The sequence below is a fragment of the Mustela nivalis genome, assembly GCF_964662115.1.
Source record: "Mustela nivalis genome assembly, chromosome: 11".
Taxonomy (NCBI): domain Eukaryota; kingdom Metazoa; phylum Chordata; class Mammalia; order Carnivora; family Mustelidae; genus Mustela; species Mustela nivalis.
The window spans coordinates 10,692,590-10,716,540 of record NC_139030.1 but is presented as its reverse complement, the minus strand read 5'-3'; the positions used below and the strand labels follow the sequence as shown (position 1 = coordinate 10,716,540).

Here is a 23,951-nt window from a genome sequence, read left to right as displayed (position 1 = left end):
CAGTGATAAAAACCTTCTTCCGGGGATCCAGCAGGCCCCAAGTATCAGCATCAAATTCAAGCAGAAAAGAGGTAACATTTTTTGCTTTAAAGAATACACATACATACAGCAAAATGTTAAGGGTGGCTATTTCTGCATTTCTGGGATTATGACTGATCTTTATGTTCTGAATACTTTTATATTGTCCAAGTTTCTGAAAACAAATAATTTACAACTGAACATTATCCAAACTCCGTAAATCATTGTGAAGACATTCCAAGTGAAGATTAAATTGGAAGCAATTCTAATCAGCTATGGCAGCTGCAACACCAGAATTTATCTCTGCTTCCTGTCAGAAACATCACGAAGAGGTAATGACAGGATCGAAATAGGCATAAATCCGGAAGACAAAGAAACGGGAAAGAAAGTGGCAAATAGGGCGCCTGGGTGGCTCAGTGGGTTAAGCCGCTGCCTTCGGCTCAGGTCATGATCTCAAGGTCCTGGGATCGAGTCCCGCATCGGGCTCTCTGCTCAGCAGGGAGCCTGCTTCCTCCTCTCTCTCTCTCTGCCTGCCTCTCTGCCTACTTGTGATCTCTCTCTGTCAAATAAATAAATAAAATCTTAAAAAAAAAAAAAAAGTGGCGAATGATCAGAGATGTCCACAAAATGTAGGAGGCAAAAAGCAAGAGACAAAAGCGAACTAGCATCATTGGGTAGAGAAAGCTGGAATCTGGACCCTGGGGGAGGAGGGCTGGAGGCTGAAGGAGTCTGAGCGGCCAGACTCAGAAACAGGAGGCACCAGGCAAAGGGGAGGATGGCAACGGGAGGGGTTGTAGGTCTGCCCCACAGCAGGCGATGCCCCATGGGACCGTGCCTGACACTTGGTGTTCCACAACATTGTTACTGAATGGGTGAATGGTAAAGGAGCAGATTTCCTTTATGTGCTGAGGCTTCTCTAGTTGCGCTGTTAAGTGTAAACACCAGAAGAACTCATCCACGTAGAAGGGAGGCCATGAGGATCTGAACATTCTGCACTGGGGCCCTGGGGATCAGGGACTGCACGTGTACTCACGAGCACTCACACCCCATCCTCTGGCATTGCTTCCCATGGTCCCACCGGAAGAGTTGGAGGAGATAGTTGGGAGAGAGGAGGGTGGAAGCAAAAGTGGGCCTTGGTGGGCTGCAGCTTCTGGGCAGACCTCAGCATGTGACCTTGCCCCTCGACCCGGTTCCAGGGACCCTTCGCCTCTCTGGAAGCTCCTGGGGGAGTACCCAGAATGGGACACCACTGAGGCCCTCATGCCTCCCTGCCCTTCCCTGCTGCAAGAACTGGCCCTCCTCACCCAAAGCCACCCTCCTCCCTTCCTTCAGTTGTGTTGAAAGGGAGACCCTTGAGCATTAAGGACACCAGGGTCTAGTTGTACTGGTGGTTGAGCGTCACAAACCCAGGTACCTAACAGCCAGTCTTGGTCCCATGGAGGGACCCACATTTATTAAACACCAACTGGGTTTACCTTACACTGATTGAGTCACCTCAGCAAGCCTGCGAGGAAGAACCGCTCTCCCTGAGGCTCTGAGGAGACGGACGCTGTGAGAAGCTGAGAGACACACCACAGGCCAGTCTTGGTGCCCAGGCCTGTGTGGAGATGCAGCACAAGGAGGAAGAGAGGATTCCTGTTGGGATGGTGGGAATAGTCCAGACACCTTTCTAGGGAAGGAGGCACTGGTACTAACTCTGGTGAGGTGAAGAAGGTCTCTTCAGGCATCTTGGAGAGAAAGCAGCCGTGGTATCAGGAACACTGTATTGGTCAGCTGGGACCAGCTGGTGGGCATCCTGGAAGGCCACATGCAGTGACAGCGAGAGCTCGACTTTGGACATCCCCTCTGGCAGAGTGTACAGGACAGCTTCCAGGAAGCGGAGTCTGGGCAATGAGCACAGACAGGAAGGTGAAGTGGAAGGTCACTGCTGAGGGAAAAACGGAGGGCTGGGGACTGAGAGGACAGGATGCGACATGATTTCACTCAACACTCTTCTGTGATGTATGTTTATGCATTAATTTCCCCTTCAAAAACTTTTCTGGAAAATAGCCCAATGAGTGGATTGTTTAAATGTGGTCTATACCTACAGTGGAGTATTAGCCAATGTTAAATATTATCCAGAAGGAAATTCTGACATATGTTACAACATGAGTGAGGCTTGAGGACATTATGACAGACCCAAGAGGACAGATACCATCTGATTCCACTTCTAAAGAGCACCTAGAATAGTCAGCTTCATAGATTCAGAAGAAGGCTGTTTCCAGGGACTGAGGGGAGGGAGAAATGGGGAGGTGTTGTTTAATGCAGACAGGGTTTTAATTTGGGGAGGACGGAAGAGTTCTGGAGATGGCTTCCCAACCATGTGTATGCACTTAATGCCACTGAACTTTACACTTAAAGATGGCGGGTGAAGATGATCAATGTTCTGTGACGTCTATTTTACCACCGTATTTCAACAGGCCGGTGAAAGACGCACACGAATACTGCTTTGTCATTTGGTCGGAGTGACTAAGAGCACTGAGGCCATTCCCAGAGACAGGCAGGGGAGGGGTGTGAGCGCCTTTGCTGGGGCGGGGGGATGAAGTCAGCTCTTGGTAGCCACATGTGGTGTGTCCTCTGTGCACTGTGTCTGGGAGGTGCTTTGATCCCACCATCTCTGATCCTCACAAGGCAGGTGTGTTTGTTTTTATTTATTCAAAGGTGAGCTCTGGGCATGGGGCAGGGGGACCCCAGGCCTGTCCAACCCACGGCACCATGCTGAGTTTAGGAAGCCAGTGCATGGTCTCTGGAGACACAAGCAGCAGGCTGGCAGGCTGGGTGGAACTTGGAGGAGAATCAGAGAAGGGCTGTTTCCTGAGGGGAGATCCTGGTAGAGCCACAGGCAGGTGAAGCTCCAGGGAAGGGTGAAGGAGAGCAGAAGGCGAGCTCTGGAGGAAATCCTGCATTTATGACACTGCCCCAGACATAGGAGCTACAGAAATATGTGTCCCACCCAACCACCCACCCTCTCTCCCACCCAACCACGTGGCCCCAAATTAAGACCTGGGCCTTGTTTAGCCCCTGCCCAGCAGCTGACTTTGGAGCCTTCACCAACCACAAGGAGAGGAAGCACCTCAAAGTGACCTCATTCTAAATCAGGCCGGCTCCGTGGATCACTGACAGCAGTGACGAGCCGGCCTGGAGGAGAGGGACACACTGCAGTTCCCTGAGACAGCAGGAGAGCTCCCCGGAAGCGAAGAAGCAAGCCACCCTGTGCTCTCTGAGGAAGGTGAGAGAGGGACAAGCCCCCGGGGGTTCGGTTGGCTGGGTGGGGCTGGGGGGCTACCGTATAACTCACAAGCCAGCTTAAGAAAAACAACAACAACAAAAAAAACAACTGTACCAGTTGCAAGGAGAGGCCACTTCCCACCTCTAAATAATAGAAGCATCCAGAAGGAAGTAGTCAGAGGCTCCTGCCAATTGATCTGGAGACTGGGAAAAGGTCCCAGTTATTAATAACCCCTGTGTTCTGGGAACCAATTTCATGCACCAGACAGAGGGATTAAAAAGTTGCTGTTGAAGGCAAAGTGGTTTTAGCCAAAGCTCCGCTTTCTGCTCTCCCAGTAAATGACCATTTTTGTCTTTGGGAACACTTGGAGCTGATTGGCCTCCTGACTCATCTGGTGAGCTAGGAGGTGCACAGCTGATTGGCGCACTTTTATGACCACTCGATCTTTCCAGGGTGCTCTTTGCGGCCGCCCTCATCTCGGGCTGGCACCCCCCAGAAGTGGGGGTGAACACACGGGCCTGCGTGGCTCCTGGGAGACCCCCCAGAGCTACTCAGGGCCTGAGGGCCTAGCAGCGATCCTGCTGGAATCTGGGAAGATGGAACCGACGTCCATTAGCCCTTGCAAAGGTGGGCCAAGAGCTCACCTTTTCGACAGAGTTGCCTTGACGTTGGCTGTGTGGCTACCCTTTCGTGATCGTGGGACCCCTCAGGAGGGGGCTAAAGATAAATAGATTGGTCAGATAAATAGATAAATAGTGTCAAAGAAACAGTCTCCTATGTCTCCTGTGAAAACAGTGTTCAAATGTCCGCTCCCTTCACTCACTAAACTCTGAGCAGCCGGAGGGGAGGCTCTGTGGACCCAGATGACAGCAGATCAGGCAATCTGTGAGTTAATTCTGAATTAGTTGAGTGATACTGTAACACAAAATCATTTCAGAAGATAACTAGCTACTACTTAGAACTCCCTCCATGTGAAAATTTGCTTCGTCCTCTCAGCCAAGGACACAAGAATGATATCTTTGCCTTGCCCATGACCCCCTTTACAGGTGGGGTCCCCAGCCCTCAAAGCAGGGTCAGGAGCCCGTCTTTGGCAGGATGCGTGTTTCCTTCTGACTCTGCAGCTCCCTCACGGTTCAACCCAGAGCAAGTCCCTGTTTCCTCTGTGCACTATGTGCTCAAGCCATTCTAGGATAAATTCTTCCTTACTACCCCTTCCTGCAGCCCCTCTGTCTCCTGATGGGAAAGGAGGCCAGCTGTTTGCTAACGCTCTCAAAGCCTCCCACCTGGACTACTGCAAAAGCCACCCCAACTGGGTTTTTGTCCCTTTCAACTCCTTTTCCTTGCTGTAGAAAGAGTGATTTTGTTTTTTTAAGATTTTATTTATTTATTTGACAGAAAGAGAGAGTACAAGTAGGAGGAGCGGCAGGCAGAGGGAGAAGTGGGGAGCCCAATGTGGGGTTCGATCCCAGGACTCTGAGATAGTGACCTGAGCCAAAGGCAGTTGCTTGACCGAGTGAGCCAGCCGGGCGCCACAAGAGTGATTTAAAACAACAACAACAGCAACAAAACCACGCAATCTGGGCTGCCTGGGTGGCTCCGTCGTTGGGCGTCTGCCTTCGGCTCAGGCCATGATCCCCAGGTCCTAGGATCAAGATCCACATTGAGTTCCCTGCTCGGTGGGAAGCCTGGTTCTCCCATGTCCTCTCCCCCTGCTTGTATTCCTTCTGTTGCTCTCTCTCTCCCTGTCAAATAAATAAATAGAATCTTTAAAAAATAATGATAATAAAATAAAATAAAAATACAATTCAAAGTGGCTAAAATTAAAAAGACTGAAGCACCAAGTGTTGACATGGCTGTGGAGAGACTGGAACCCTCATACAATTTGGCAGCGAATACAAAATGGCCGCTCTGGAAAAGAGTTTGGCAATTTCCTTCTTTCTTGTTTTAAGTAATCTCTGCACCCAACATGGGGCTGAAACTCAAACTCAGGACCCTAAGATCAAGAGTCACATGCTCTACCAAGTGAGCCAGCCAGGCGCCCCTTGACAGCTTCTTATAAACATGCACTTTCCACTTGACCCAGCAGTCCCACGCCTGGATGCTTACCGAGGACAAATGGAAACATGTTCACACAAAGACTTGTACTTGTTTTTCCTAAAAGTTTTATCCGTAACACACAAGCACTGGAAACGGCCCAAACGTCCATCAACTAGCGAGCAAACTGTAGTAATGCATGCACAATGGAATACTCATTAGCAATTAAACAGCATGAATTACTTCTAGACACATCAAAATAGATGAGTCTCAGAAGCATGATACAAATGAAAGAAGCTAGCTACAGAGGGCTACATCTGTAGGATTCCATTTATATGAAACTGTTAAAAAAGGTGAAACTGATGAGGGAGCAGGAGACTGGCTAAGGACAAAGCAAAACCTGGCACCTTGCACCCCATCTCCACCCGCTCCCCTCCGTAATATGTGTCACATTCCTCAGGCACCCCTGACTACCCTAGAAGGAAAACAAATAGTTAACTTGCAGAGATCACAATCCTGCAAGGCAGGAATCTCCCTTGGTTTACAAATGTCCTTGAAATTTACAACAAAGAAGTTACCTTATCAATAGCCCAATTTCCAAAAGCACATAACTCAATTCCTCAAGCCCTAATGTCACCCTCCCCTCCATAAAAACTGAAGGAGGCTGAGGTAGAAGGAAAAATAAATAAAGTTAAATTTCTTCTAAACCTAAATCTCACTAACAAGGACTCTTGATAGCAGGAATGTGACATTCCACCAGGAGACTCCCAATTGTCATTATGTTAGTGCCTCATTCGAGGGAAAGCGGCCTTGGCTTGATAGTAACCAGGCCTTCAATATCCTGACAGTCTTCTTTACCCCAATAGCCCTTCTGAACACCCTTTTGTCCTCACCTACCCAACTCCTGTGTATATAACCAGCCACTCCTCACATGCCCGGCGCAGCAGCATCTCATTCTGCCCACGGGTCCTGTCCCCGTGCTCTAATAAACCACCTTTTTTTTTTGCATCAAAGACGTCTTAAGAATTCTTTCTTAGCCGTCGGCTCCGAACCTCACCCCATTGAACCTCACCTAGGTTCAAGAACTTCATCAGAACTATTGTTTCAGGAAGCCGGTCAGTGGTGGTTCGGGTGGGGGGAGGGGGATTGACAACAAAGGGCACAAAAGAGCTTTTTGGGTGATGATGATTTTACAACTGTATACATTGGTCAAAATTCATTGATTTTTTTTTTTTATTTAAAGTCAGTAAACTTGGCTGTAGGTAAATTTTATCCAAATAAATCTGATTTTAAAAATAAAGGCATGTAGGGACGTCTGGGTGGCTCAGTTGGCTAAGTGTCTGCCTTCAGCTCAGGTCATGATCTCAGGGTCCTGGGGTTCCTGCTCAGCAGGTAGCCTGATTCTCCCTCTCTCTGTGCCTGCTGCTTCCCCTGCCTGTACGCTCTCTCTTTCTCTCTCTCCCTCTCTCTCTCTGTCAAATAAATAAATAAATAAAATCTTAAAAAAAAAATAAAGTCATGTAATAATAAAAACAACACCCCAGTCTGCACAATGATGAAAGAACGCTAGAGAGTCACACAATGTGGAGACCAAGACAAGATGCCCTGGGAGTCGAGTTCCGTGGGCGTGGGGCTGTGTTGGCCATGCTTTGGGAGAGGAGGGCCCTGTGTGTTCTTCCAAGATCACGGTTCTCATACTCTGGTAGGCATCAGAACAGCCTGGGCAATGTGGCAAAAATTCACCGGGCCAGCCCTAGCGGCCTGCAGTGAGCTGCATTCCTTATCAGGCTCATTTGTTCCATCAGACTCACCAGCTCGTGCCTCCTCAGAGCTTAGCAGGCGTTCTGCCCCCTCCCGGAATGCCCAAGTGCCTTCCTGCTCCCCAGCACGGGCTTAAGTCCACCTGTTACGTGCCCACACTGTACTTGGCTTTCAGCACACATATTACTTTTGTAATTGCTTGTTTGGTATCAGTCTTCGCTGCCGCACAGGAAGCTGTGACGGCTGAGACCCAATCACCAGCACTAGGAATGTGCTGAACACGTTCTTGGTGTTCATATATCCACTCTTTGACCAGCGTCCTGAGGAAATGCCCAGAGGGTTCAGAAAGGCTGATGCCAAGACTGTGGCCCAGTAAGTAGAGCTAAGTCAGCCCTGTCCTTTCCAAACCATAAGCTGCATGTTTAGACTAGTCTTCTTGGTAACGGACAAGTGGGTAATTGGTTTCCTTAATAAACTAACTTTGGGGACAAATCCAGGTGTGGGGTTTGTTCTTCAAAGTGTGGGCTTTTGTCCACGTGTTTTGATATGGGTCCACAGGAGTGGCTGGAGGTCAGGTCAGCCTGTGAGTGCAGTGCCCTAAGCCGTGGCCCTCCAGCCTCTGGCTCTCTGTGAAAACAAGGGGCAGATTGGGTGCCTGGGTGGCTCAGTTGTTAAGTGTCTGCCTTCGGCTCAGGTCATGAGCCCAGGGTCCTGGCATCAAGCCCCGCATTAGGCTCTCTGCTCGGTGAGAAGCCTGCTTGTCCCTCTCCCACTCCCCCTGCTTGTGTTCCCTCTCTTGCTATCTCTCTCTGTGTCAAATAAATAAATAAAATCTTTTTTTAAAAAATGAACAGTAGGGGGACGCCTGGGTGGCTCAGTTGGTTAAGCAGCTGCCTTCGGCTCAGGTCATGATCCCAGCGTCCTGGGATCGAGTCCCACATCGGGCTCCTTGCTCCGCAGGGAGCCTGCTTCTCCCTCTGACTCTGCCTTCCACTCTGTCTGCCTGTGCTCACTTTCGCTCGCGCTCTCTCTCTGACAAATAAATAAAATCTTAAAAAAAAAAAAAAAAAAATGAACAGTAGGGGTGCCTGGGTGGCTCAGTTGGTTAGGCAACTGCCTTCGGCTCAGGTCATGATCCCAGGGTCCTAGGATCAAACCCCATGTCGGGCTCCTTGCTTGGCAAGGTCCCTGCTTCTCCCTCTCCCTCTGCCTGCTGCTCTGCCTGCTTGTGCTCGCTCTCACTCTGTCAAATAAATAAATAAATAAATAAATAAATAAATAAATAAAAAGAACAGTAAGTGTTTTTAGAATACCGAGAAGGAGCAAATCGGTTTAAAGTTTTGTTCCTTACTTCAAAATTTGCCATTCTTTCATGTGTATGATTGGCAGCGGCAGCAAGTGGACAGAACCTAAGATCTGGAGTCCAGCCGACCCAGGAAGTGCTGTCACACCTTTATACAAGCTTGGTGACCTTAATCCAGTTTCGTAGCCTGCCTGAGATGAAGTTTGCCTGTGCGTCTGATACTTTCACATTAGAAAAATAAAATGAAACTCATTTTCACACACAGATGTGTTAGGGATCCATACGTGAGGTAAGTAGGTTGAAAGCTTCTCCTGGCACCTAGAATGTAGTTTAATTAGCATCAACCCAGCAACAGTTGCTGTAAATAAGTGACGCGAAAGTCTGTTTTGTCTCTAAGGAACACGTGGGAAGCTTCAATGCCCTGGAAAGCAGAAAACACATTTTAATCCTTGCTGAAAACATGGCTGTTTTGTTGTTGTTGTTGTTTAATTTGGAGAGGTTTTTAATTTTAATTTTATTTATTTATTTGACAGGGAGAGAGAGAGAGAGCGCGCAAGCAGGGGGAGCAGCTGGCAGAGGAATAACCAGGCTCCCGCTGAGCAGGGAGCCTGATGCAGGACTCGATCCCACGACCCTAGGATCATGACCAGAGCCAAAGGCAAGCGCTTAACGACTGAGCCACTCAGGGGTCCCAAAACATGACTTTTGGAAGGAAAAAACCACGGAGCGTCCCCCTGCTGAATGAATGGGAGCTCATGATGACATCTGAGAAAGCCCTCGCTTCCTGACACACGCAGTATCTGGGAAGAACAACTCAGTGCAGCCCCACACACCCTGCACAAGTGACTTTTATGGCCTCCCACCCCCAGGCTGTGAAAACGAAGGGTCAGCATCCCTGCTGTTTAGTGGGAAATTCTTCACTGACACATACCTGCTCTGTGATTTGTTGGCCATATTTTCCATCCAGCAGGCAGCTGTGGGTAATGTTCAACCAGAAAAAGAGGAGCTCAATTATGCAAGACATGTTTACAATGTAAATGGGGGGCGCTCCCACCCACCCACCTGCCCTGGCCATGCTGGGGGTGGCAAGAGTCTGCATGGGCTTCCTTGCGTCTTACTAGCGAAACAGGTGTCAGCCCCCGCCCCCACCTCAACTTTGGAAAGCCTGCCTGCTTGTTCAGACTTTGGGGAGCGCTGTTTGAAGGCAGCAACACCTGCTGGCAGGAGGTCACACACAGTGAGGTTGCTATTTCCTAGGTCACAGGGATGAGAGGAATGTTCTTCAGCCCACTGCGGCCTGGCACATGTCAGTCAGGCAAGACCAGGGGTGGCTTCGGAAGCATGCTCTGTCTCAGCACTGCTTGCAGGCTTGTCTCTGCAAAAGACTTCACTTTCTTAAGCCTGTAACTGCTTCAAATCTGCAAGTTAAAAAAAAAAAAATCTGGGGGCACCTGGGTAGCTCAGTCAGTTGGGTGTCTGCCTTTGGCTCAGGCCATGATCTCAGGGTCCTGGGATCGAATCCCTCCTGTGCAGGGAGCCTGCTTCTCCCTTCCTGTCTCTCTGCAGCTCCTCCTTCTCGTGCTCTCTCTCTGGGTCAAATCAATAAATGAAATCTTAAAAGAAAAAAATCTGTTGCTTCTACTTGCGCAATTGGTGGGGGAAAGGCAGTTATTGGCCCAGGTTACTGAAAAGTCCAGGAGCTTGGCTGGATAAAGGGATTCAGATAAGTGTCCTTCCATCTCTTGGGTCCGCTTTCTTTTGGGTTGGCTGTATTCTCAGGCTGGAGCTCCCTTTGGTGATAAAGGGGCCACCAGCAGCTCCAGGATGGTATGCTGGGAAATCAGAGGCCCTGTGGGAAAAGTGCCTCTTCTCCATCGCTCCAGCAAGTGTTTTCGGGACAGCACGCCTGCCCCTGGGGCCCGGCTCCTGCGTCCCCTCAAGACCGCAGGCTGGAGACCCTCCATTCAAATCACATGGGTTGACAGTGGGGAAAGATGGTTAACTCAAGGAAAATTGGGGAAACTTTGATCCTTGGCATCTGTATGTTAATAACTTCTCACCACTTTGGCCCCTGGTGCTCCCAATCTTACATCTTCCCCCGCTGTCCACAGCAGCATCAGCTAACCCCCTCCTTGGCTCTACTCCTTCCCAGTGAGCTGACTGGGCATTTCTTGCCCTTAAACCAGTGTTAGTCACCCACATATGGACTATTCAGTCACTGGGCTCTTCCTGGATCCCTGTAGTACGCTGGTGAGTGCTGACTGTGGAAGAGGAGTGAGGGTAGGCATGAAGTCGACCAAGTCCCAGCACGACAGACAAGGCACTGTCCTCACAGTGTGGTCCTCAGCTTCTTGCAGTTCGTACTCCCAGTATTTGGACCTCCCAGTAGCTCCCCACTTGTTAGACACATGTGACTGGGGAGAGAGGGTGTGGTCACGGGAGGCAAGGTTCTGCTCCCTGACGGAGAAGAGGCTCTGGTTGCTCAGGCCTGAGTGGTGTCAGGGCCCTCCCTCACCAGGGCAGAAGATCTCACTGCTTTTCCACTGTGCTTTTCTGGTAGGCTCAAATGAAGAACTCCAGAAGTTAGGGCAAGAGGGACCTCAGAGGGCCATGTGGGTGGCTCAGTCAGTTCAGCGTCTGCCTTGGGCTCAGGTCATGATCCCATGGTCCTGGGATGGAGCCCCGCACCGGGCTCCCTGCTCAGCGGGAAGCCTGATTCTCCCTCTCCCCCGGCCCTGCTCCTTGCTCATGCTTTCTGTCTCTCAAATAAATAAATAAAATCTTTAAAAAAGAAGAAGAAGAAGAAGAAGAAGAACCTTAGAGATTGGCTAACTCCACTTCTTCTTTCCCTGATCCAAATATCCAGGCTCAGAGAGGAGGAAGGGACTGGACCACAGTTACCAGCGAGTTCCTGCATGGCCAGAGGAGGACCCAATCTCTGACTTCCTCCTCTTTGGGTCTCCTGTCCCCACCACCGCTGGGGCACTGGCTTTATGTCCTGCCTGTCAACTGTATTTCCTGGGAAGGAAACAAATTAATCAGGTGAGAAAAGAAATAAAAGTCAATGCCTTTAGTTTACAGAGTACAATTTCCAAATAAGAAACATGAGCTACTAAGAAATATTTTCCTTGTACAAACTCAGGAACTAAGAACATAATAAGTAGCTAATATAGTTTGGAAAAAATGGCATGCTGAGGGCAAATACAGGAGATAGAGCAAAGCAGAGAGTCGTGGGCACTCGGAAGGGACCCACTGTAGCATAGGGGCCTGCCATGGATGGTTTGCTTGTGGCTGGTATCATCTATCATTGAACCCGAGACTCCTGTGGATTGTAAGACATTCCACCATTTCATGTACTGTTAAGAAAGAGAACATTCTGGGGGCACCGTGGGTGGCTCAGTTGGTTAAGCGTCTGCCTTTGGCTCTGGTCCTGATCCCAGGGTCCTGGAATCAAGCCGCACATCAGGCTCCCTTCTGAGCGGGGAGTCTGCTTCTCCCTCTGTCACCAACACCTTCCACCCCCGGCTCATGCTCACCTTTCTCTCTCTCTGTCACAAAAAAATGCAATCCTAAGAAAAAAAGAAAGAGAACAGTCTGATTAAACTCTGATGTATCCTTGATAATGTCTGTGGTCAAATTCATGGCATGTAGGTAGAACTTCCCAAGGAAGAATAAGAATAGGGCCAAGGATTGGGGCGCCTGGGTGGCTCAGTGGGTTAAAGCCTCTGCCTTCAGCTCAGGTCATGATCTCAGGGTCCTGGGATCAAGCCCCACATCGGGCTCTCTGCTCAGCAGGCAGCCTGCTTCCCCCTCTCTCTCCGCCTGCCTCTCTGCCTACTTGTGATCTCTTTCTCTGCCAAATGAACAAATAAAATCTTAAAAAAAAAAAAAAAAGAATAGGGCCAAGGATGGATCAAGGATGCAAGGAGAAGGGCCATGGTTAAGGGCAGGCCAAGGACTCAAATAGAAGGAGTCAGATTTGTTTTTGGATGCTAAGCATCACAGAAGTTTGAGACAGGCTTAAATTCAAAACAGATTTATGGTCTTCTGTGAGCCGGGTCTTTGTTGCCTTGTTCTCTCCATTCAGATCCCCTTTCTTAACATTTTCCATGACTGTCCCAAATATAGAAGTTATTGATTAGAGGAATGATGCCTTTAGACCAGTTAGCAGCGCAAAAAGTATGAGGAGGAAAATAATAAGAACATCCTATAGGATAGTGTCACAGTTTTTTAAAGCAGAACATAAACAATGAGTCTTGGAACACAGAAAAAATAAAATAAAATAAAAACAAATACAAATGGAGAAGCTTCCATATAATTAGGAAAAAAAAATAAAAAAGACGAAGAGGGAACAGATTTTTGATTTCCAGAAGTTTTAGTGCTAGAAACATTGCTCTAAAAAGAAACAAAAGTGTAATGAAGAGAAAGACAGAACTAGGCTAATCTGGGTTTGAATCTTGACTCCAATCTGAAAGCTAGACTCTTTTTTTTAATGTTAATAATTTTTTTAAATTAATTTATTTTTTTTTCAGCGTAACAGTAAGCAGAGTTACTGCGCCAGGACAAATAAACATGAACAGCTGGAGGCTTCCCACTTCCTCCGCTTGGCTCCAGCATGTGGCAAGTGTTGGGTTACCTCTGATGAGGGGACTGCTTTAGCCTGCTTGGGCTCTTCCTTCATTATTTGTTTAATCCCAAATATAATAACTTGCATAAACTAACAGGATAATTATAGAATCTCAGGGCTGGAAATGAGCTTCGATATCCTTTTGCAAGGTCACTGCCACACTGCTGAATGGTGCATCCCAGGTTGCCTCTCAGGGCACCCATCCAGCAGCATGGGACCTAAACGGTCACACTCTCTCCCTGATAACACTCTTTTCTCCTGACATTGGGAACCCCTTCACCCTGATTTCCTTCCACTTCTCCATTTCTCCTTCTTTTGCTGGCTGCTGCTTACTGCCCTGATTACTAAACCCTGGAATGTTCCAGGGCACTTGCTCCTGTGAAAGCCCATTTAATCTCAGGCTATAGCCTGCATTTCTCTCTCCAGCTCAGAACTTCCCGCTGGACTTCAGACTTAGAGCTGCGTCTGGATGTTTCATAGGCACCTCTAACTCATCATGTCTCAGAAGTACCTCCGGAACCCCACCCTTCCCTCAAACATCTTCCCACCGTCTTCATCTCGGTTAACGTCTCTCTATTCTGCCCGTTGCCAAACCTGACTCCTATTTCTCTTGCACCCATATCAAAGTGATCAGCGGATCTCACTGGCCACCTTGAGAACTTATGCAGAACAGGGGCACTTCTTCGCTGCTCCCACCCGGGTCTAACCAGCACAGATGCCCCCCGGGATTACTGCAATAGCATCAACTTCCTCCTGTGTGTTTTCACAGTTTGTTCTCAGTACAGCTGCCCAGCAATCCTCTTATATGTAAGCCTACCAGTGCTCTCTATCTCACTCACAGTCAGACAATGGTTTCCAATGGTCTCCCTGATCCTGCCCGCTCTGGCATCTCTTCACTTTCCTTCTTTGCTAAAGACTCCATCTCCTACCACTTCCCTCTGCCAGCTCCACTCCAGCTACATTGATCTTATGGATTCTGGAATAAACATGCTTGCTCCCACCTCTTGGCCTTTGCACTTGCTGTTTCCTCTGCCTGAAAATCTTTCCCTTCAAGATCTGCAGGGCTCACTCCCTCCCTTCCTTAAATGGTCTCTGCTCAGATGCCACGTTCAAAGCGAGCCTTCTGGACCACCCACTTGAAATGGCAGCCCCTCTTCCACCCTTAGAAGTCTCTGTCCCTTTTTCTTATTTGATGTTTGATTTTTCTCTATAGCACTTAGCATTTTCCATCATGGTATGTATTTCTTTTCCTTCTTTGAGAATTGCTTGTCTTGCAATACTAGAATGTAAGCTGCGTGAGGGCAGGGATTTTTGTTCACTGCTAATCCCCAGTGCCTGACACACAGCAGGTGCTAAGGTACATGTTTTGAATGGACGAATTAATGAAACAAATAGGGTGTATCAGCATTGTCTCAGTCTCTGGGGATATAACTACGAACAAGACAAAGCTCCTCCCCTTAGAAATCTAGGTACTTGGGGGTAGAGTGAGGAGACACAATAAATTAGAAAAGAAGTACTCTGGATCTCGATGTTGTGAGTTCAAGCCCCACACAAGAGAGTATTTAAAAACAAACAAATAAACAAAAACAAAGTGAGAAAAAGAGTTGAAACAGATGATGCAAAAAACCAAATAGGTCCTCTTGATTCAAGTGATGAGATGGCCCTCCCGGGATTGAGAAGCTGGGGAAGTCAGCAGCTGCAGCGCTGGGGTGGGGGAGCAAATCTCCAGCTGAGCACACAGCTGGTGGGCTGGAGACCCGTAAGTGCTTAACAGGCAAGGGGAGAGACTGATTTGGGGGATCTTTTGAGTTCTTGTAGCTTTTTAATATACTCCTCTTCAGGTAATTAATTACATTGAAAAAAAACAAACAAACAAACAAGGAAAAAGTCAACCAGCTCACAAACAATGAGCCAGGTGAGCAATTTATGCCTTTATATGACTGCTTCTACCTTAACATCAAATCAGATAACGGGCTAAGAACAAACTTGCAAGGTAAGAAACAGATTTTACACAATTTGCATTTACTAAACTAAACTACTTGTTTGCATTTTTTTTTATTATACCAGGCATACATTGGCAGTGATATATACTTTTAAAAAGCTAATTAGAAAAAAAACTGCTGCAGTACTTATCATCTAGCTAAGTGTTAAAGCAGAAATAGAAGAAATTGACACATTCCTGCAGAAGAAAAAAATTGCCAGTGATCATCCTGTATCAGTGCCAAAAACATCCTGAAGAGTTTCTCCTTTAGACGGACCATGAGGGTGTTTTGTAGGTTCTTCTTGCAAAGGTCCTACTTCCCCCGGAACCCACCTTACAGCACTTCCCTTGGAAATACTCAAATCAAAAGAGAACCTGCGAATGAATCTGCTGAACAGCAGCATGCATCACAGCCCATTTGCTATGGAAACTATGTTCGGCAAGCATCAAATGTCTGAATTTCTTTTCCTGGGCATTGTGGAATTGACAGGGTTTATTTATAACAGGGGAGATTCTAAAATTGGCCACTAACCAACACAGAAAAGTAACCTCTATAGTACTGCTGCAAATTCAAGTCCTTCTTTCTGTAAACGCAAACAGAAGCGGAGTGGGCCGCAGCCGTGCTTGGTAAGTAATTTAATTATAGAACAGACTGGCTATGGGGACAGGAGGAATTAGTAGATAGGTATGTGAGACATTCTCTGATTGGATCAGTGGGACTTGCTGATCCAACGGTAAGGTCGACTCCCCAGACAGTTTTGGGGTTTTGGTTTTGTTTGTTTTTAAGAGGGAAAAAGGCCAGAAATATATCACCTAGGTATAATTTGAAAAATATTCCCCAATGCAGAGATTTACTAACTGAAATAGGAAAATGAGGGGCGCCTGGGTGGTTCAGTCAGTTCAGTGTCTGCTTTCAGCTCAGGTCATGATCTGGGGGTTCTGGGATCAAGCTCCTTGCTCAGCAGGGAGCCTGCTTCTCCCTCTCCCTCTCCCCCTCCCTCCGCCTTATGCTCTCTCTCAAATAAATAAATAAATAAATAAAATCTTTAAAAATAAAGAAATAGGAAATACCCCATATTCTAAGTCCAGTGTTTACTTCATGCTTATAATTCAGGCCTCATGAACAAAAAATAAAACCTAAAAAGGGGTGTCTGGGTGGCTCAGTCAGTTAAGTGTCCGACTCTTGATTTCAGCTCAGGTCATGATCTCAGGGTTGTGAAATCAAGCCCCATGTCAGGCTCCCACTCAGTGTGGAGTCTGCTTGAGATTCTCTCTCTCAAATAAATAAATAAAAATCTAAATGAGCACGGAGAGTAGAAAATAGGAAATACTCCACATGTCAGGGGCAGAAGATTGTGTTTAAGAGTCAAGCAAAGCTCTCTTGCATGAAATTTCCTTTTTAAATAGAGCCATCTGATTCTCATATATGCTGCAGCACACAAATTGTAATATTATTTGCCCACAAACTACCCTAAGCTATGCTTGTTCATAACTTCATGCAATTTCATAAGCTAAAAACTCATGGATCACGCATCAGCATGTTGTGATGTGAAATCCTCTGGCAAATATATTTTTCAACACTAACTAATTGCCCAAGGGACATTATTTTTTTTTTAAAGATTTTATTTATTTGTTTGACAGACAGAGATTACAAGTAGGCAGAGAGGTGGGCAGAGAGAGAAGGAGGCAGGCTCTCTATGGAATAGAGAGCCCGATGCGGGGCTCGATCCCAGGACCCTGGAATCATGACCTGAGCAGAAGGCAGAGGCTTTAACCCACTGAGCCACCCAGGTGCCCCCCCCTTTTTAAAGATTCCCAAGGGACGTTATTAACCGCCCCCCCCAGTTGCTTAAGGATCATTTGATAGTGGCAGTTTGTGTTCTCTAATTGTCTAGAAATTGGTGGTGGTGGTGGTGGTGGGGTGTATGTGTGTGTGTATGGGTGTATATCTGTGAAAGGATGCTTCTCAAGGAGGTGTTTAAAAAATAAAATCCTGGGGTTCCAGGGTGGCTCAGTCTGTTAAGCAAATGCCTTTGGCTTAGGTCATGATCCTGGGGTCCTGGGATCCAGTCCTGCATCGGGCTCCCTGCCTAGTGGGATGTCTGCTTCTCCTTCTTCCTCTGCCCCCCCCATCCCTTGTCCCCGCTCATGCTTTCTCTCTCACTCTGCTCTCTTTCTCAAATAAATAAATAAAATCTCATTTACAAAAAATACATCGCTTTAATAATCTTGCATTCTTGTCTCACTTTAGTGAAAGTTAACTGTAGATTTTGTGTCTGAGATCTAACGCCACCTAGCGTTCAGGTGCTTTCACTTTAAAGCTGGCAATGCAAGAACAAACCCCCCCATCCCCACCCCCGCCACCATTGGTCTCCTCCCCTGCCTGCCCCAGTGCCCCATTTCTGCCTCCTTTTCATAGCCAGCAGGCCTTGTCACTGCAGGACTTTTGTACCTCTCCCTTTTTCCACTGCCACTAACAACTCAGCATGTGGGAGGGGAACTTGAAGGGCTCTGAGTCAGCATTATTAATCCGCTCACCATATACAGTCTTTGGACAAGTTATGTAAGCTCTCTGGGCTTTAGTTTCCCCCTCTTTTATTTTTTATTTATTTATTTTTAAAAAATATTTTATTTATTTATTTATTTATTTATCAGAAAGAGAGAGAGAGAGCACGCACAAGCAGGCAGCGGGACTCAGTCCTAGGACCCTGGGATCATGGCCTGAGCGAAGGCAGTGGCTTAACCAACTGAGTAACCCAGGTGTCCCAGTTTCCCCCTCTTTTGGACTGAAAAGAAATATCTACTTCGTAGGTTTTTTCTGATTAAATAGGTTAATATATGTAAAAGGCATACCATAATATGTGACACATGGAAATACTGAGTAAATGTTAATTATTACCACATACCTCACATTATGTTGAAGAGAGTCTATATTATAGTTTCCCTTTTATGGTCAGAAGGCAGAAGTTGGGTTGTCCAGAACAACTTGAGCTGATTGTTTTGACAGGTCTAGTCTGGATAAAAAGCTTTTCGAAAATATTTTCACCCTATCTATACCTTGTCTTCTCATTCTCTTTCTCTCTTTTTTAAGAGTTTATTTATTTATTTCAGAGGCAAAAGGGGAGGGAGAAGCAGGCTCCCCACTGAACAGAGAGCCAGACATGGGGGCATGATCCCAGGAACCGAGGATCATGACCTGAGCAGAAGGCAGATGCTTAAACGACTGAGCCACCCAGATACCCTATCATTCTCTTAACAGTAATTTAACTAAAGAGCAAATTCCAAATTTTGATCAAGTCCAATTTATCAATTTTTTTCTTTCATGGATCGTACTCCTGGGGTCATGTTTAAGGACCCTGTGCCTAATACCAGGTCATAAAGCTTTTGTCCTATGTTTTCTTCAAAATTGTTTAGTTTTATATTGTACATTTAGGTTCATTATCCATCTTGAATTTTTGCAGAAGGTGTGAAATTAGTGTTTCTTATCATCAAAGTCATTTATTTGGAATATGTTACTATGTTAACATTGATCTGGAATGAGATTTTATCTATTTCATTTTTCAAAAAAGTTCATTTTTAAGTACTCTCTATACCCAGGATGGGGCTTGCAGTCATGACCCCGAGATCCAGAGTTGCATGTTCCACTGACTGAGACAGCCAGCCAGTCCCTGTATTTCATTTTTTGAAATGTTTTTGCACAGAAATAGGCACTATCAAATGCTGATATCAATCCCCAAATACGATTTTGAGTATATTCCTCATTGGGAAGGCATTTGTAGAATTCCATTAGCTTCTCATATTTGCCTTTTAGCATGTCAGTCATTACCCTGTAGTTAATCACCTGCACTTGAGACAGGTGGAAGCTTTGTGATCCCACAGTTAAATGGATTTTGAAACGTGGACATCTTCTTTGCACTTTTATGGAGGTCTGAAAACTACTGCTGGAACTTTTGTGTGTGGTTGGAAAGTAGACCTGCAAATTTGTGTGGGAATGGAGATAGTATTTCTTGTGTCAACTTTTGACAGCACAGCAAGTCTCTCAAGCAGTGGGACGTTTCTTGCATTCAAATGTTAATCATCAAAATGACATAAGTGCCATGTACGTTTCAAATGCAGGTGGTGCTTTGACTTGTAATTCTAAGTTTAATTCATTGACGCAAATGCATCAAGTTTGCAGCCAAACCTAATTTCCAAAGCTATTCATTGCTCAGTAGTGGCTGAGGGAGGTTCTTTTCATTCAGAAATTTGCAACCTTGGCCCTGAACCCAGAAAGTTTCAATAAAACTTTACCACTGCTAAGCTGTCCAACTGCTGTGTGATAGTGCAAGTCAGGATATTTAGCTTCTATTTCTGTCAAAAACACATGGCACTGGTGATGGTTAAATCCACAAGAATAAATGAAGTATGTCAGGGACACTGTTGGTTCAATAACACATGATAGGTTCACATATTTTCTGATAACTAACTGCTGATGGACACTGCAGTGAATAGGCTTTGAACACCTTATAGTTTTGCAAACTGTGTGTTTGTCCAGTGAAGCCTTTTCTGTCCCACACATAGTTTTACCACCATTGGTTGTGGCACATCTTGGAAGATTCCACTTCAGATTGTATTAAGTTTTTTTTCTCAACTTTCAAAATATTTTTGTTTGTAGTTGCTCCACACCAACTACTCATAGTATCGAATTCTTCAGTCGTTTCTAGGGTGACGAACCATCCCACTTAGCCTGGAACCAGGAAGTTTCCAGTGTTAAAACCAGAAATGTTCTGGGCAAACGGGGATGAGCTGGTGGTCACTCTAGCATTTCAAACTTGGCATTGACTTCCTGAATAATCAACCACACAGTTATCAGTAACATCTGTTAAGTCATCAAGAGCTAAGGACAAACATTCAACATCATTTGCCTTATTCTTCATGCCTAAGAATTCATGCCTAATTCTTCAAGCAACTGTTCTCACTGAAAGGCCAATAGTATGTATGCTTGTATTTATGTTTTTTTTTTTTAATTTTTTTAAAAATTTATTCATTTGACAGAGAGAAATCACAAGTAGATGGAGAGGCAGGCAGAGAGAGAGAGAGGGAAGCACGCTCCCTGCCGAGCAGAGAGCCCGATGCGGGTCTCGATCCCAGGACCCTGAGATCATGACCTGAGCCGAAGGCAGCGGCTTAACCCACTGAGCCACCCAGGCGCCCTGTATTTATGTATTTAACTAAACTCTACTCCAATGTAGGGCTCGACTTCACAAGCCCAAGATCAAGAGTCACATGCTCTATGGACTGAGTACCCCAGGTGTCCCAAAAGGCCAATAGTTTTGAAAAGCTTATTTTAGGGGCACCTGGGTCTCTCTCTGTCAAATAAATAAATAAAATCTTAAAAAAAAAAAAAAAAAAGCTTATTTTAGGGGTGCCTGGGTGGTTCAGTCGGTTAAGTGTCCGACTCTTGATGTCAGCTCAGATCATGATATCAGGGTTGTAAGATCGAGCCTATTGGGCTCCACACTGAGTATGGAGCCAACTTAAGCGGGGGGATGGGGTGGCTGGGTGATGGACATTGGGGAGGGTATGTGCTATGGTGAGTGCTGTGAAATCTGTAAGCCTGATGATTCACAGACCAGTACCCCTGGGGCAAACAATTAACATTGTATGTTAATAACAAAAGATTCTCTCTCCCTCTGTCCTCCCCACGCCCACTCTCTATTAATAAATAAATAAAAAGCTTATTTTATCTGGACACATTTCTCCAGCTGCTGCAAACACAATCTAATGACCTCCTCACCGGTAAACGGCTTTCCTTGCTGGGCTAAGAAATAAGCTATCTTGGGACTTCAGTTACTACCTCATGCTTATTTTTTGGATGAGAAATTACATCCTGAGATACTCCATCCAAAATATTCTCTCTGCCTGTTGCTTTCCTGTGGGCTGGGGATACTGTAATAGTGCTTAGTCTGGTAATGTCAACACATATTGTATTCTTTTAATAGACATTTATTTAAAAATCTGATCTGCCAACTCAGCGTTTGCCACTTACGCCAGGAACAGAAACCTTCATAGGCTTCACCATCTTTTGCTTAGGTGCCACCTTCGTGGGAGCCCCAGCAGCAGCCATCTGTCTCGTTAGATGCTTTTTGGCCTCTTTTGCATCCCTGGCAGCCCAGATGGCTGGTTCTCGTTGAGCCTTCCTAACTTCGGGTTTGGGATTCCTCTCGGCCATTCTGTCACAAGAGATGCACGATCATGGCCCTCTGGAATTTGCACAGCAGGTTCTTTTTTGAATTTCTTCGGACTGTCCCCTTTTGTGTCTCCTTCTGTAGAGGCAGTCCAGTGCATCTACCAAGGATTCCTTGTAGGTCGAGCTCAGAGTGCGTCATTGAGTTTGTGGCACATCCGAGGGCTGTGCTGAGCAGAGGACCGCAGATGGCCTCTATTGTGCTAAACTCGCGCAGCACAGAGGCAGCTATATACAACCTGTAAATGAATTGGACTGTGTTCCAATAAACCTGTATTTAGGAACACTAAGTCTTGCATTTAATCTTCTTTCGCTATGAATTTTGATTTTCCAAGCGTTTAAAAATGTAAAATCACAACAGGGAGAGCAGACTTGGCCCACGGGACAATAAGCCACCAGACGGTCCAAAGGATGCCCCATGACATAATTCAGTTTGGGCCATGCAATCATTTCTGCTTATGGAGTGGGGAAAAAAAATCTATGTACAAAACTACACACACCCCCCCCCCAACCCCGAGGTGAAAGGATAGCAGCCTCCTGCATCAGTCACTGCACGGGGATGACTGCTCTGGGTCAGTTCTGGAACAAGAGACGGCCTCTGTGGCAGGACAGTGAGACTTCAGAATTCCTACAGATAATCTGGATTCCCAGCTCATGCCACTTTATCAGCCAGGGCTCGTTTCCAGTCACAGTGACAAGTGGCTTGGACACGGTCACACTGTATTCCAAGTACTGCTGGCAAAAGAAAACCTCACTCCTCACTGGTCTGCTCACTTGCCACCTTATCTATGGTAAATACAGTCTAAACATCGGACTAATTGAACCTTGTCTGTGTAGTCATTCCTTTTTTCCTTTAGCTCTTTGCTGATTATATATAACAGCAACGCATACTTTTGCTTCCACATACTCAAGTGTAAACACTTCCCATTTAAAAAAAAAAGTTTTTTACAGTCATAGTCATACTGATTGCAGTTTTAAATGTACCCTCTTTTTACCTTATTTGGGCCATTATCACTACAAAATTTTATATTCAACTAGCAGAAACTTGGGGCGCCTGGGTGGCTCAGTGGGTTAAGCCTCTGCCTTCGACTCGGGTCATGATCTCAGGGTCCTGGGATGGAGCCCTACATCGGGCTCTCTGCTCAGCGGGGAGCCTGCTTCCCTTCCTCTCTCTGCCTGCCTCTCTGCCTATTGTGATCTCTGTCAAATAAATAAATAAATAAATCTTAAAAAAAAAAAAAGAAAAAAGAAACTTTAAAATAGTTGAGGTGGCAAAAACCTACTATTTTACTTCAAGACACCCAAGGCTTTACAACAGAATATTACTGAGCCATAAAAAAAGAACAAAATCTGGCCACTTGCAACATGGGTGAAGAGAAGAGTATTATGCTAAAAGAAAGGTCAGTCAAGAGAAAGACAAATTCCACATGATTTCACTCATATGTGGAATTTAAGACACAATACAAATAAGCAAAGAGAGAGGAAAAAAAAGAGGCAAACCACGAAAGAGACTCTCAACAATAGAGAACAAACCAATGGTTACCAGAGGGAAGGAGGAGAAGCACTGGGTGATGTATGAAGTGCTGAAACACTGTATTGTACACTTGAAACTAACGTTAACACTGTATGTTAATTACACTAGAAATTTAAAAAAAAAAAAAAAAATCAAAGCCCCATCTGCATACAAATGAATTGTAGAAAGTTTATTTGCTGATCACTGATTGTTGAAATACAATCCCACATCCATGATACAGACAAAATGATGGGTTATTAAATCTTGCTAACCCATCAAAAACTAACTTAACATGGTAAAAATAATCACACACATGTACTTCTCTCTCCATGTAATTTAACTTTCAATTTGAAGCACATGTTGAAATGCCCTTATGGGTTAAACGTGCACGCCCAACAGAGAACCATGTAGATGGTCAAGATTTTATTTTTTTTATTTGATGGTAACAAGGAAAGCTGCAGTAAATGGTGACTTTTCTATCCAGGCAGAGTAATTAAAGACAGCTATGAAATCTGCAAAGAAAACTAGAGACCAGGACAAAGAGGCAGCATGAGCCCGGCTCCGGCAAGCTAGACACCCGCGCATCTCAGCAAGGGCAGGTAAGCAGCTACTGACTGCTTTCCGTACGGCCTTGAACTGACAGTTTTCCCTCTAAGAATCTTGTCAATGGTTGCACTCCACTGCATCTAGTTAAATACACAGAATTAGCCCTCACACTAAAACCACATTTTTCAGAAGAAATAGAATACATTCAGAATCACTGACTGCTTTTCCTTCGTCTTTTTTTTCTTGAACGTGTAGGTGTCTGAGTCTCTTGTGTTTCTTCTTTTACACTGGGTATGGGCTGTTTGAAAACTATTTCATTATCTTTATCATCAACGTTCATCTTAGCCACTTCAGATTTTCGTTTCTCCAAAAATGTTGGCGTACAAACTGGCGTGGGGCCCTGGATTCCAAGTAAAAGGTTGTAATACAGGAATATAGAAAGGTATTAGGAATGAGTTTACCCCCACCCCAACTGCCCTGTTATTTTAGGCTTGTTTATCCCTTTTGGTGATACAGCTACACACAATATACTCCATTATAGGCTATTAGATAGAAAACTAGACTTGCTACATTTATAAAGATAGCAGCCTCAGTTCTCCCTACTGACTCAGTCACTTTGCTGAAAGGCAAACAATGCAGTAAACTCACGATAATGTTTGCTAACTTCACTATTA

General features: G+C 45.7%; 1 protein-coding gene and 1 long non-coding RNA gene across 4 annotated transcripts in view; one reads left to right on the top strand and one right to left on the bottom strand.

Annotated features, from left to right (window-relative positions):
- Positions 1–1,443: 1,443 nt before the first annotated feature.
- The window catches only part of NIFK (nucleolar protein interacting with the FHA domain of MKI67), a 32,771-nt gene continuing 10,263 nt past the window's right edge, over positions 1,444–23,951 (bottom strand). The window contains exon 7 of one of the 3 annotated variants that reach the window (XM_082689821.1): positions 1,444–1,945. Coding sequence is in view for 1 of the 3 variants with exons in the window: in XM_082689819.1 (XP_082545945.1) it covers positions 23,489–23,677 (189 nt within the window). In the remaining 2 variants the exon portion in view is untranslated. Of the gene's footprint in view, positions 1,946–11,429; positions 11,954–22,896; positions 23,678–23,951 lie in introns of those variants that run through there. The other 2 variants (XM_082689820.1, XM_082689819.1) reach the window with 2 other exon arrangements.
- LOC309843889 lies at positions 14,963–23,281 on the top strand. The gene is made up of 2 exons (XR_014300400.1): positions 14,963–15,619; positions 21,065–23,281. It is a non-coding gene; the product is annotated as an uncharacterized lncRNA (long non-coding RNA).